General features: G+C 37.5%; 1 protein-coding gene across 3 annotated transcripts in view; it reads right to left on the reverse strand.

The window, feature by feature from the left end:
* Positions 1-1,863: 1,863 nt before the first annotated feature.
* LOC6504367 (RING finger protein 11) overlaps positions 1,864-13,793 on the reverse strand; it is a 74,357-nt gene continuing 62,427 nt past the window's right edge. For all 3 annotated transcript variants that reach the window (XM_001967073.4, XM_032455814.2, XM_014903957.3), the window contains one exon: positions 1,864-2,568. In XM_001967073.4, coding sequence (XP_001967109.2) covers positions 2,221-2,568 — 348 coding nt within the window. In that variant the 3' untranslated portion in view covers positions 1,864-2,220. The remainder of the gene's footprint in view (positions 2,569-13,793) is intronic.

Genomic DNA, 13,793 nt, shown 5'->3' on the forward strand with positions numbered 1-13,793 from the left:
GATTTTAGGATTCGCACGGTCTTTGTGCAGCAGAGGGTGGTGTCTTGATTCGCATCCGCCGATCCCACAAAGCTTAATTGAAAAACACATTCGACCATGGATCTTCAAGCATTTGAAGCAAAGCCTGTATTCCCTAACCATTTCCTGTTTCTTTTCATAAGGGAGCTTTTGTAATGCCTCGCATTCAGTGATAGGATGGAGTGTACTGTTGCGGGCGTTGCAATGGGTGGCTTTTTTTTACGAAGCGTTGTACGTTGGTGCATTGTACTCTGAGCTCTCTTGGGCATCCATGTTATCCATATCGGTAGATCGGGTTACAGTATTTGACGTGCTGACAGATGGGTATTTGTAGGCCCGAAGGATGATGTGATTAGTGCGGCTCCACCTTGCTGAGCTTGTATATTGTACTTTTGTGCGATTTAGCATTGATCGGCCTGTCGCGTTTCCTCTAGTATTTGTAGCATTAGAGTATTATTTTGTATCAAAATATTTTCATTGGCACGTTCAGATTGTAAAGAAATCGGAAGTTGCTTGTCCTGAAGAAGGTACATCCTTTTGTATTCTGGGTGTTCTCGTCTCGAACACAGCCAAAGTTCTACCACGTCATGCAAATTTCACAATGCACCCATATAATGACTTTGTCGGTACTACTTTTTTTGCATACACTGCATTCTGTTTGGTTGTATTCACGGGATATCATGATTGTTTTATCTTCTTGCTTCTTGCCTCTTTTCTGTTTTCTGTCTGCCTGTTTTCAGCCTCATTAGATAAGATATAACTGAGCTGGATTTTTTTGTTCGCGTTAATTACGCAGCAATTTGTTGGTATGTTTTTTAGGTATACTTCGTTTTTTAGCGGTGACTACTCGCATAATTTCGACGTCTGTATGTATGTGGTCCGAAAATGCAGCGGAACTTCTTCGTTTATGTATGAATAGATCACACACCGAGATTTTTAGTTTTTTAAGATTTTTAAAGAAATGAGTTGTAGCCCAGGATGTGTTAATTTCAGAAAAACCAGTTTTAATATCACGCGTTTAAGTTATTTAATGTTTATTTAATCAAAATTACAGGAGCTTAACAAAATCGCGTTCGTTGGTTTTTTCCTTCTTCTGCGACTGTGACGATTAGAGATGCTATTTTTGAAGTATTTGTGTTGGCAAGTATTTGTACCGCCCGTAAATTATTCATTAGTTTCTCTGTTGTTGTGTTGACGCTAACAATTGGTTTGATGTTGAAACTTTCATTATAAAATAAGCCGCTATCTAACTGCAGGGGTATATCAACTTCAGCTCCGCCCGAAGTTAGCTTTCCTTTCTTGTTTTATTTAAATTTAAATTTCATATAACTATGGCTTTTATAGGTGACAGCCATGCTAGCAGCATAAATGGTACAGCATAGGTATCAGAATTACCGTTATCAGAATAACCGGCTTCTGGTAAAATCCACTCTTTTCACCTTGTTTGCTCATCCCAAAGCTACAATACTGCTCATATAGCAATACAAAACCAGCATAAAGCCCTCAGCAATGTCGGACAATCCTGGATCGTAAGCTCTCCAAAAGAATGGCTAACACATTAGGATTCAAAGTGGTACCTTCCGCATCAGCTCCCAAACCCAAACCAGACAAGATCATCCAGAAGCGAATGAGTTAAAAAAAAATTTCGAAATGTAGTTTATCGTCAAAGAGAAAATAGACGGAACTATAAGATTCAAAAATTTCCCAGCAACCAAAGACCAAAAGGCGAAGAAAAGAAAGCATATTTATTTACAGTCGACAGGCCTTCTTTACAGTCGACACTTCTCTGCAAGCTGCTCCGACATTCCAGGATCACCAGCAGGATACCAGGGTAACGCCCACGGATGAATATATTTACTTTTTATTGTATTTTTCTACATTATTCTACATTTTTTTCACATATTTATTTATCGGTGAATCTACTTCGAATTCTTATATTTAATGTACACTTTTTATTATAAATACATATATTTGAAAAGCCATTTTTATCTTAAAGACCACAGAATTCCAAGGATAAATTATTAAAATAATAGGAAGGAAGGAGCTATACAGATGAATGTAAAAAAATATTTTATTATTATATACTAAATGTTAATAAAAGTTCTGTGTAATATGAAACAATTTATCGACTGAAATTTAATTTTAAATCATCCGCAAAATCGTAACAAAGTATTTTTAAAATAGACTGAGATTTAAACACCACTATGTCGTGTCGTAGCTTATTAATAAGGCACCATCTACAGGTTCTAGGCAACTAGGACAAGTAAGACTTCTCAATAACCAGTCATCTATGCAGTTAACATGATAAATGTGCATGCAAGGAAGATAACGCACAGCTTCTCCAACACTTAATTCAGCCATGCAAATTACACACTCTCGTGACTTTTTTGAGCATCCATCATATGTTCCTATAGGCAAATGTTGCATTAAACCAATCCGCTTAGCAATCTTCACCTGACCATCTTCATAAAGTTGGTGGGCTGTTGATGTTGTATTATTAATTGAAACGGATGCTGTTGGATAGAATATTTGTGGGTCATGGCCATCAAGCTTAAAAAAATAATTATTAAAAATGGAATTAATAAAACATAAAGAGGTAAAATATCGGTGACAAATCCGCATGCCACACGCAAAATATCTGATATCAATTATGGTGACAACAAATTCAATATAGGTCAAAAAAATACTTATATAAAGTATATATGTATATACCAAAAATTAAATATATTCTTGATCAGCATCAACAGCCGAGTCAATATAGCCGTACGTATATATATATATACGTATGAACACGTGAATCTCAAAGACTAGAAAAAGAGTTGTTCGTTGGTTTCCGAGAAATCAACGATTTCTGGATTTATAAGACAATAGCCTTCAGCTTTTGAACGACTCTCCCAAGCGTAAACAATCCGCTACTCCTAAGCGTAAAAATCCGGATGTTGCGGCTCCAGAGATCGCTGGAAAACTAATCCACCCGCCGCTCATTTTCCACCTCAATAACAGAAACGGTTAAAAAAATTCGGCTCCCGAATTTTCCGTTAATGAGAAAAATCTTCCGCTTTATCCTCCATGGTATCACTCCAAGTGATACCACGAAATCTTTTAGAACCCTTAGAGTCTACTCAACAGGGTAACCCACAGTCTGGACCCCCTGTATGGACTAATGCCGCGGTCACCAAAACTCTTATAGGTGATTCCACCTGTAAGACAAATATTTGTCTCCCGGTTTGCCCCAGACATCTCGGAGATGGACATCTCCGCTTATATTATATCTAAGCCAAAGCAAAGACCGTAAGAAGAGTGAAAAATATAAGGAAATAAAACTATTACTACTAAAAGCTCGATGTTTGAGATGATTTGTTTGCCTGGCTTCTGGCCGAAGAAGAGTATCGACCGCGTACAAGAATATCGGCCGAGTATGTTAAAAAAAAAAAAAATGTTGACTTCTATTGGAGTCAAACTCCCATTATCTGCCCAATCTTCGTCTTCTTAAAAAAACTTAAGAGAGTTAGACTAACTAACTAAACTCACTCGTATTCTGATAGTTTTTCATTTACATCACATGTTTTGAAACCTGAAACCAAGTTAAAACAAGAGATATTTAGCTCCGAGATTTTCCAGATAGATACACCACTTTTAGACGAGACCAACCTCTGCAAAGAGGAGAAGGACTCTTAATCTCTATATACTCTATGTATAAATTTCGCTGCTGCAGAGGTGAAGTTGCAAGAGCTTGGTGATTTTAAATTCTGTGTGTTAAAATCATTTTGTCTGCTCAATCATCGTCTGTCACCTGTTCTTATATTCCACCGTCATCCGAACGGCTACCATACTTTCATCACTTGTCTGCTATTCAGTCGGTTTTTTATTTTATGTCTAATAGTGTCTCTCGGTGACTTTAATTTTCTGAACCTCGCTTGGATAGTAAAACTCAGATAGTAAAACTCACTATCTTTAGGTATTTTAAGTCATCATAATGTCACTGCGGGCATGTTTGAAATGTGCCTAGGCCAAATCAACCATATCTGGAATTCTTAAGGGGTTACTATTTTTTATTATTTAAAAGATACATATTTAATAAACAATTTGTGAAATATCCAAAAAAAAAATATCAAAATGGCTGTCATTATCCTGCTTATCAGATGGCGGCTTTGAAAACACAGTTTTGAGAAAAACGCGTTTAAAGTTTGCGCTCTGCCTATGCCTGCCCTCGACCAGCCCGTTCACCTTTTCAAAGCTGTATCTCCGAAAGTATTAGTCGGCTTGAACTTGAAAATTTAGGACAATATTATAGAGATATTATAGCTTTCAATACAATTTTTACTGCGACTTCATGACCTACCGTTACTCCCGAGTACTCGCGAGTCGAAGTTCGACGACAGCGGCAGCAGAACGAACAATCACATTGGAACAATGGATCACATCCTAAACAGAAGCCGCACCGCAAATCAAACGTTAAAACTTTTGAGAAAAACACACAATCCATGGGATCCGAATCAGACCCCGTAATTCCCCCATAAGACCACTCATTGATGAATAAATTGAAAGCAATCCAAACTATACCCTTGCAGAGGGTATTATAATTTTGGTCAAAAGTATGCAACGCCGTGAAGGAGACATCTCCGACCCTATAAAGTACATATATTCTTGATCAGGATCACCTCTTGAGTCGATATAAGCATGTCCGTCGGTCTGTCCATCTGTCTGTCGGTTTCTACGCAAACTAATCTCTCAGTTTTAGAGCTATCGAGTTGAAACTTTGCACACATCCTTCTTTTTCTTGCAGGTAGTACATAAGTCGGAAAAGCTGGGATCGGTCGACTATATCCTATAGCTGCCATATAACTGATTGATCGGAAATGCCATACCTTTCAGTTATATGGCAGCTACAGGATATAGTCGACCGACCCGGCCGTTCCTACTTATACACTACCTACAAAGAAAATAAGAATGTAGGCAAAGTTTCAACTCGATAGCTTTAAAACTGAGAGACTAGTTTGCGTAGAAACTAGATTTCTGCACGAATGCACTGAGTACAACAAGCCTAAGTCACAATTTGCCGTACCAAAACGGTTTCAACATAGTGAATTGCGCATTGGTCAGCCTTGTTTTCGTTGAATCCGAAATGAATGAAATTTAAACCAAAGCGTAATGATAGAATAAATGAATGCAGAGTAAATGTTTCGAGTACTCGGATGAAATTTTGCTGTGTTTTTCGTTTATAGCTCGGATGCAGCAGTATCTACGCATAGAGATATTAAATCCAAACTTTTAAATGGCGAATATATTTTAAATTTTAAAAAGGCAAGAAGTAAAGTTTGGGAAATATTCGTGTTAAGTCATGAACATTTAATATTAAGTTACAAGAACACAAATATACACACAACAAGCACAAAAAATATATAATAAAGAAAATATTAGGTCATAGCCTACACAAAGAACGATGAACGTTAAAGGATCAAAAACTACATAAACAACACACTGAAATACAGCAAAAACTGCTGACAGTACAATTTAAAACAATCGCCAATACAATACAATCCCCACGTCCAATTCAAGTACACGTTCAAGTGAAGTTGCGGCAACAACCTAGCATTGTAACCTTTGCTTAATTTTAATCATTTAAGATTAACAATTCGCAAATATTAAGGAAAAGGATGGTGAGGGCTTAACTGGTGTAGTTGCCTGCATAAAGTGCTACGGTGTACATAAATTTACTGGAAGCACTTCAAACTTAACAAAGCACAAATGCTTCATTATGAACGCCGATCTTGATAATGCTAAGCCCGTCGAAGTAAACTCGAAAACGAAACAAAGGGGCATAGAACTAATAACATAATGAGCCATTAAAAATTATGTTGAGAAACCAGGTGTAAAGGAGGTTGCGGATCTTGTTATAAAATGTAGCAAGATTGTGAAGTACTTGAAAAAGTCAAGTCCTAAGTTCCAACCTAGGAATTGCCTTAAAAAATTGTGGATTTCGAGCTACTTATCAGGGAGAACCCAACGTGTTTTCTTTAAAGATGTTACCTCGCGTTTAGTCCGCGCCACATCGGGGGTGCCCCAAGGAAGCCATCTTGGACCCCTACTTTTTACTCTGTTTATTATCGACTTGGCCCTTGCCTTAACTAATTCACTTGTACTTATGTACGCTGATGCCTTCAGTATAAATTCACTAGCGCCCAGTCTAGACTTCAATCCGATTTGGATAAACTTCAAAATTGGTGTTTAGCAAATAACCTAAAGCTTAATGGATCGAAATGTAAACTTATGTCTTTTTACCGATCTAGTCCTCACCAGGCTATGTACTTTCTCTATGGGAACGCCTTAGAACGATTAACTCAGGTTAACGATCTAGGTGTCCTATTAGATTTGAAACTTAAATTTACCGACCATGTATCTACCATGGTTAATAAAGCAATGGGTGTGCTTGGTTTTATTAAAAGATGGTCAAAAGAATTTAATGACCCGTACATAACTAAAACGTTATATACATCACTGGTCCGTCCGATTCTTGAGTATGGATCGTGTGTCTGGAGTCCTCAATATGGAGTACACCAAGATCACATTGAATTTGTACAAAAAAACATCCTTACTTTTGCGCTTAGGGGACTTAATTGGGATGCAAATCTTTACCTCCCCTCTTATCATAGTAGACTTTTACTAATCAACTTACCATCATTAACAAATCGTAGAACGATGCTGGGTGTCATGTTTCTATATAATCTTATTTATGGAAATATAGACAGCCAGCATTTACTAACACGCTTAAATTTTAACATTCCTAGTAGAAGGACCAGAAACTTTCGTCCTCTGCTCCTCAGCCATTGTAGTTCGACATATGCCCAACACGATCCGTTCAGGGTATTATGTTCGGACTACAATGGTCTCTACCACATCTTGTCACTTTGCCCTACTAACAATCTTAAATCGCTTATATTAACCGCTTTATCTGTGCAACACTCTTCCTCGTAATATCTTTCTCCTAATCCTCGCTTATCTATCTCGGATCTATTCCCGCGATTCGAACGGGAGGTGGGCTGTACGTATGCAGTGGGAACCGCGCAGTGGGAACCGCGCAAAAAGTCTTTGCCCAACTAGGTGGAATACCATTTTCTACTTGTTCAATTGATTTCTCTAGAATTGAAGGAATTAATGTAAATCATTTGAGCTTGAGCATTTAAATTTTACAGAAATATTGCATTGGAGATACAAACGATAAAGACTGTATCGCATATCTGTAGCCCGGTTTGTCCTATCAAATTTCAATAATTATCCTTCCTAATATTTCTAACTACCATAACCAATTTCATTTTTTCACCAACTTATAAACTTGTGAAATGCTCATCGACTGAAAAATTTGAAATTATAGAAGCTTGCAAAACCATTATGGAAATATTTTCGTTAACCTCTGTAAATTCCCCTTAAAGCAGGGATGCTCAGTCCCATTGCTCTCGTTCCTCCTTTGTTGTTGGATTGCTCTGTCATATGAGTAAAACAAAGCCATATACGTGTGCTGATGCCAGCATAGGCAAGGCAAATTACAATACCAACTTTGCATAGCATAACAACATTAAAAAAGGTTTTAAAACTTTTCGGCCTAGTGCAAAGGCATTTTGTTGTCGGATTAGAAATAAAAAAAACTATCGCACATATGTATTTGTGATTTTGTGCATCGGTATTGGATTTTGCTCTATCATAGGCAGTGATTGGGCACCTCTGCCCTGAAGCATGTAATTGACAGCTACATGACCTTAACAGTAAATTATACAGATGATTTTAATTGCCTTGAATGGTGGACCATAAACAAAAATATTTTTCCTTTATTAGCCACCAGATAAGCTAATTGGAATATTGATCATTTGTTTAGCTGCAGCGGCATTCAATCTTCCCTTTTGTCTTCCAGATTCGCATGCACTTTGTTGTAATTTGTAGCGCATGCGCTTTTGGGAGCTTTGGAGGTTCAAGCGCCCGAAGTTCAATCAGTTTAATTGCCCCAGAAACTGAAAACTTTTCGTGATACTATAAAACAAAAAAAAAATAAAGAAAAGCTAACTACGGGCGGAGCCGAATATTGATATACTCTTGCAGGTAAGGTTGTTCCATTTCCGATCGTTCAGTTATATGTCGTCTATAGGATATAGTCGGCCGAACCTTATAAAATTTGTCGAATTATATTGCCCAAAATAGAATCCGTAGAAAGTCCCATCATTCTAGCTTAAAAAACACCAAAGTTATGCCAATTCTGATCGTTCATTTATATGGCAGCTTAGGATATAGTCGGCCGATCCTTATGAAATTTAGCAAATCGGATTATTTTGCCCAAAATAGAATCTGTACCAAGTCCCATCTTTCTAACTTTAAAAGTTATGCCAATTCCGATCGTTCTATGACAGCTATAGGATATAGTCGGTCGATCCTTATGAAATTTTGCAGATAAGATATCTTGGACAAATTTAACATGTATGCAAAGTCCTCTAGCTCGAAAAACACCAAAGTTATGACATTTCCGATCAATTAGTTATATGGAAGCTATAGGATATAGTCGACCGATCTCGGCCGTTCCGACTTATATACTACCTGCAAGGAAAAGAAGTATGTGTGCAAAGTTTCACCTCGATAGCTTTAAAACTGACAGACAAGTTTGTTGGAAGTGTCGTTGGAAGAACGACAGCCTTCCGTCTTGGGAGTCCATGGCCCGATTTTTGGAGCAAAGGTGCCGGACTCTTGAATGCGTCGACTTTTCTTTGGCTGCATATCCACCAACTTACCAAGTGGGCCGAGGTAGATCTTCGAATAACCGATCTTCGTGCATGGTTATTAACGCCCGACCAGCTCTATGCGCCCTGTGTGGGGATTTGGCGCACGCTCTTCCTACTTGTCAAAGCTTCATGGCCTTGCCAATTAGTCAACGGTACGACAAAGTGCGACGGCTGACCCGCTGTTTTGTATGTTTGGAGGATGGTCATTTTGCACGCGATTCAGCTTCCCGTTGCCCAACGTGCAATCGCCGACATCATGCCTTGTTGCACCAGTGCGGCCAGCTGTCCAGCCCAAACTGTTCCTTTTGGTCTGCTTTTGGCATAAAATCAAATTATTTTTAACAAGAAAGGAAAGCTAACTTCGGGCGGAGCCGAAGTTTATATACCCTTGCAGTTGAGTCGCAGTCCGCTAGGTGGCGCCACCCATCTTATATTATTAGATATGTAGCGGATCGTATATAGTTGGCCGATCCTTATGAAACTTGGAAAATCGAATTTTTTTGCCAAAAGAGGAATCCATTGAAACTCCCATCCTTCTAACTTGAAAAACAACGAAGTTATAGCATTTCCGATCAATCAGTTATATGACAGCTATAGGATATAGACGGCCGATCCTGATGACATTTAGCAGATCTTATAAGTTGGCCCAAATTAGAATGCACAGAAAGTCCCATCCTTCTAACTTGAAAAACAACGAAGTTATAGCATTTCCGATCAATCAGTTATATGGCAGCTATAGGATATAGTTGGCCGATCCGAAATTCGACAAATCAGATTGTTTTTCCCAAAATAGAATCTCTACCAAATCCCATCTTTCTAACTTAAAAAACACCAAAGTTATGCCAATTTCGATCGTTCTATGACAGCTATAGGATATAGTCGGCCGATCCTTACGAAATTTTGTACATAAGATATTCTGGTCAAATATAACATGTGCAGAAACTCCCAACCCTCTAACTTAAAAAACACCAAAGTTATGGCATTTCCGATCAATCAGTTATATGGCAGCTATAGGATATAGTCGACCGATCCCGGCCGTTCCGACTTATATACTGCCTGCAAAGGAAAGAAGGGTGTGTGCAAAGTTTCAACTCGATAGCTTTAAAACTGAGAGACTAGTTTGCGTAGAAACAGACAGACGGACAGACGGACCGACGGACCGACGGACAGACGGACAGACGGACAGACGGACATGCTCATATCGACTCAGGAGGTGATCCTGATCAAGAATATATATACTTTATAGGGTCGGAGATGTCTCCTTCACTGCGTTGCACACTTTTGACCAAAATTATAATACCCTCTGCAAGGGTATAAAAATAAAACATATTTTTTGATTTTACCTACCCTAATTAATCAAGAACCGTTATTTAAGATATTTTACTAACAACACTATAGAATAAACGAACAAAGTCAGCTGTTCGATTGACTTTGTTGTGTGCTTAAATTAGTGAAAAATCTTTGCAAACTTTCACTGTTTATTTTGGAAGCAACAAATTGATTTATTATTTCTGATTATGGCAAATCGTAGCAAAGGTATTTATAAATGTATCTTAGATTACATGTTTTGATTATTATGACTTGTTGTCCAACTGTGAACTATTTTATATGTGTATTTTTTTAGCTTAAAACTAACAAGTTTGTTTGTGTTCCGAGGTGTATAACTTAAATATGGCACAAAGTGGCAAAAAGGTAAAAACGGAAAGTTATTACCAAACGTTTCTTCAAAAAAATTACTTATGTCCAGCAACTTATAAGCTTGCACACGCTGCACTTCTCGAAGTTTGCAAGAAAAACAGGCGCTTGGAAGATGCTCTAAGAAGCATACAAACACAACTTTACGGCGAGCAATTTGATGAAACTTTAAGGGGGCATGCGCACTTGTAAATTTCAAAAAATCGAATTTTTTTTTTTTGCATTTTCTTAAAGTATATACATTTAGAAATGTGTCCACAAAATTTTGAAATGATCCGGTGAAAATTCAGTGAGCTACACATGTTGAAAGGGAGGGGCCAGCGGTAAGTGTAATGGTGAGTTGAAACTTTAAACACGTTTTTCTCAAAACTACGTTTTCAAAGTCGGTGACCACTCTTACTCGAAAACTAGTGACCCGATTGTCTTGAAATTTAACATGCTCTTTTATTACATAATAATCTAGTACTTAATCGAAGGATTTTTTTTTTTTATGCAAAACTTTTTTTTTTACAGCTGAAAAACTACAGATTTTTTTGACGAAAAACGATTTTTCAACTTTGAAAGGTCGCCATTTTGTCAAATATTTTTTTTTTTTAATATCCTTCGATTAAGTACTAGATTTACTTTTAATAAATGTAAATCCGTTTCATTTTTTGATTTCAGACTATCCAGTTTTTCACAGTGTTGGTCACCGCAACTCGCCTTTTTCGGATGGACCTCACTTCGACGGGGCATAACTTTGAAACCCCTAAATATTTTCTACTTTTTTTTTTTCCAAATTTAAGTTAAAATAATGTACTTTCACATAATAAAACGATATTTCAAAAAAATTCAATAGTTTACGAGAAAAAAATTCGGAAAAAATGCCTATTTTTTGGCCCTCCAAGTGCGCATGCCCCCTTAAATCAGCAAATATCAACTAAAATTAAATGTTTCATTGGTTATATTAAGGGGGCATGCGCCGTTGGAGGGCCAAAAAATAGGCATATTTTCCGAATTTTTTTCTCGTAAACTATTGCATTTTTTTGAAATATCGTTTTATTATGTGAAAGTACATTATTTTAACTTAAATTTGAAAAAAAAGTTGAAAATATTTAGGGGTTTCAAAGTTATGCCCCGTCGAAGTGAGGTCCGTCCGAAAAAGACGAGTTGCGGTGACCAACACTTTGAAAATCTGGATCGTCTAAAATCAAAAAATGAAACGGATTTACATTTATTAAAAGTTTATCTAGTACTTAATCGAAGGATATTAAAAAAAAAAATATTTGACAAAATGGCGACCTATCAAAGTTGAAAAATTGTTTTTCGTTAAAAAAAGGGGTAGTTTTTCAGCTGTAAAAAAAAAAGTTTTGCCCCTCCCTTTCATGTGTATCTCACTAAATTTTCACCGGATCATTTCAAAAATTTGTGGATACTTTAAGAAAATGAAAAAAAAAAAAATTAGATTTTTTTAAAATTACAAGTGCGCATGCCCCCTTAAAAAACATTTGCTAAAATGCTACCGTATTATTTATATATTGCTTATTTATATTCATGCATATTTAAGCAAATGCTACATTATTTATAAAAAAAAATATAAAAAATTTAAAAAAAACCTATAAGTGGCTTGCAGCACATTTACAAATTTCATTTATTAAAAGGGCCATGTCAAGTGATAAATCTAATCACAAAGGCCAGTTTCTTTATATGCGGCGTGGGGGGTGGATGAAGGCAATGGTCCGATTCAAAAAGCAACAAAAACCGAAATTACAAAATAATCTTAATAGGCGGTTATAGTGTCTCATATTGCGGACTGTCAGTACACTTTTAAAATTTATATTTCGAAATGGAGCATTCTTCACGACGTAGTTCTGGTTGATCCCAACTTCCAAAGACCGCAGGGGTGGACCTGCTAATTGGAGCCAGCCTGTTCGTCAACCTTTTGTCAGTTGGCCAAAATCATTTAGGTCACTACCTCCCAATTGCCCAAAATACACTATTTGGATAGATGGTTTCTGGACGCAATGGACTGACGCGGGAGGCTGGATTGCCCTATGCAGAAGGAGAAGAGGACAAGAATCAACGTTCCGGACCCCCTGCACTCGTTAGGAGAACTCGATTCCCGCATTGGTCTATTGGGGGGAGCAATGCATGGTAAAAGGTTTGGAAGAAGTTGGTGTACCTTGTTCGCCCTGCACGAGTTCTTAATCTTCTTAATAAAACTACGCAACCCGTGGAATAATCCATTATAAGATGTGTTTGCTGCCCTTCCAGAATTGTTATTAAAGGCCTACCCTTCAATAGGGGGGAGGATGTTGGGCTAAGCAGCCACCAGATAAGCTAATTAGAATATTGATCATTTGTTTAGCTGCAGCGGCATTTAATCTTTTATTTTGTCTCCCAGATTCGCATTCACTTTGTTGTCATTTGTAGCACATGCGCTTTTGGGAGCTTTGGAAGAGCTTCTGCGCCAAAGCTGTTCTTCTTCTTGCATATTTTTGGAGTTTTTATTGACAGGCCGCTATTTTGTTTTATTGCGCGGAATTAGCTCTCAATAAATTGAATGTATAAATTGAACCTCGTCTTATTAATTCGGCCGCTATCAAAACGCTGATAGCTTAATATATATAATAATTAATCCATGTCTTTCTCTTGTTCTATGTCTTGTTCTGAAAAGCAAACAAAAACGAAAAAACAAACACACAATAAATTTGACGACCCCAATCGGCCGATATTTGAGGAAAATATTCAATGTTTAAATCGGCCCACAAATGATGGCTCACCCTTTACATTACGGTGTTTTCCACAATGAATGATTATTCCATAGAGACGTAAGAATATTCCACTTTATAATTTTACTTGCCACCCCCCACCAACTTATGTTGCAGTATTAGTAACTGCGACACCAAAACATTTTAAAGTTATCCCACCATCGAAACATTTATAATATTTGTTTTTCGGTTTATAACTCTTTGTTTCTTAAAGACGGAGATCTTTAGATCCCAAGTTTTTCCAAGTAAGTAGACAACTTTAAGGCCACTAGCTGGTAGCTCTATATGACTTTAATATCCCAGAGCTCATGTGGTCTAATGTTTATAGTTCAACTTTATTTTGACTTACCACGACTTCCCCGTAAGCACGTTTAACATGTTACTCGGTCAAAAATAACCACGCTAAACATTCATTCAGCCGTCCGCTGATGGACTTGTGTCCAGATCCAGTTGGAAAAGCTCTTTTCAGAACTTTGCCCCCTTTTGGGGGAACAGGCAAGCTAGCACGGCTGCGCGCACGGAAGTAGGAGAAAAAGGAATCACCATGGAACGTAACGGTCCCGGGCGG

The sequence above is a fragment of the Drosophila ananassae genome (genome assembly GCF_017639315.1).
Source record: "Drosophila ananassae strain 14024-0371.13 chromosome 4 unlocalized genomic scaffold, ASM1763931v2 tig00000061, whole genome shotgun sequence".
In the NCBI taxonomy this organism is placed as follows: Eukaryota; Metazoa; Arthropoda; class Insecta; order Diptera; family Drosophilidae; genus Drosophila; species Drosophila ananassae.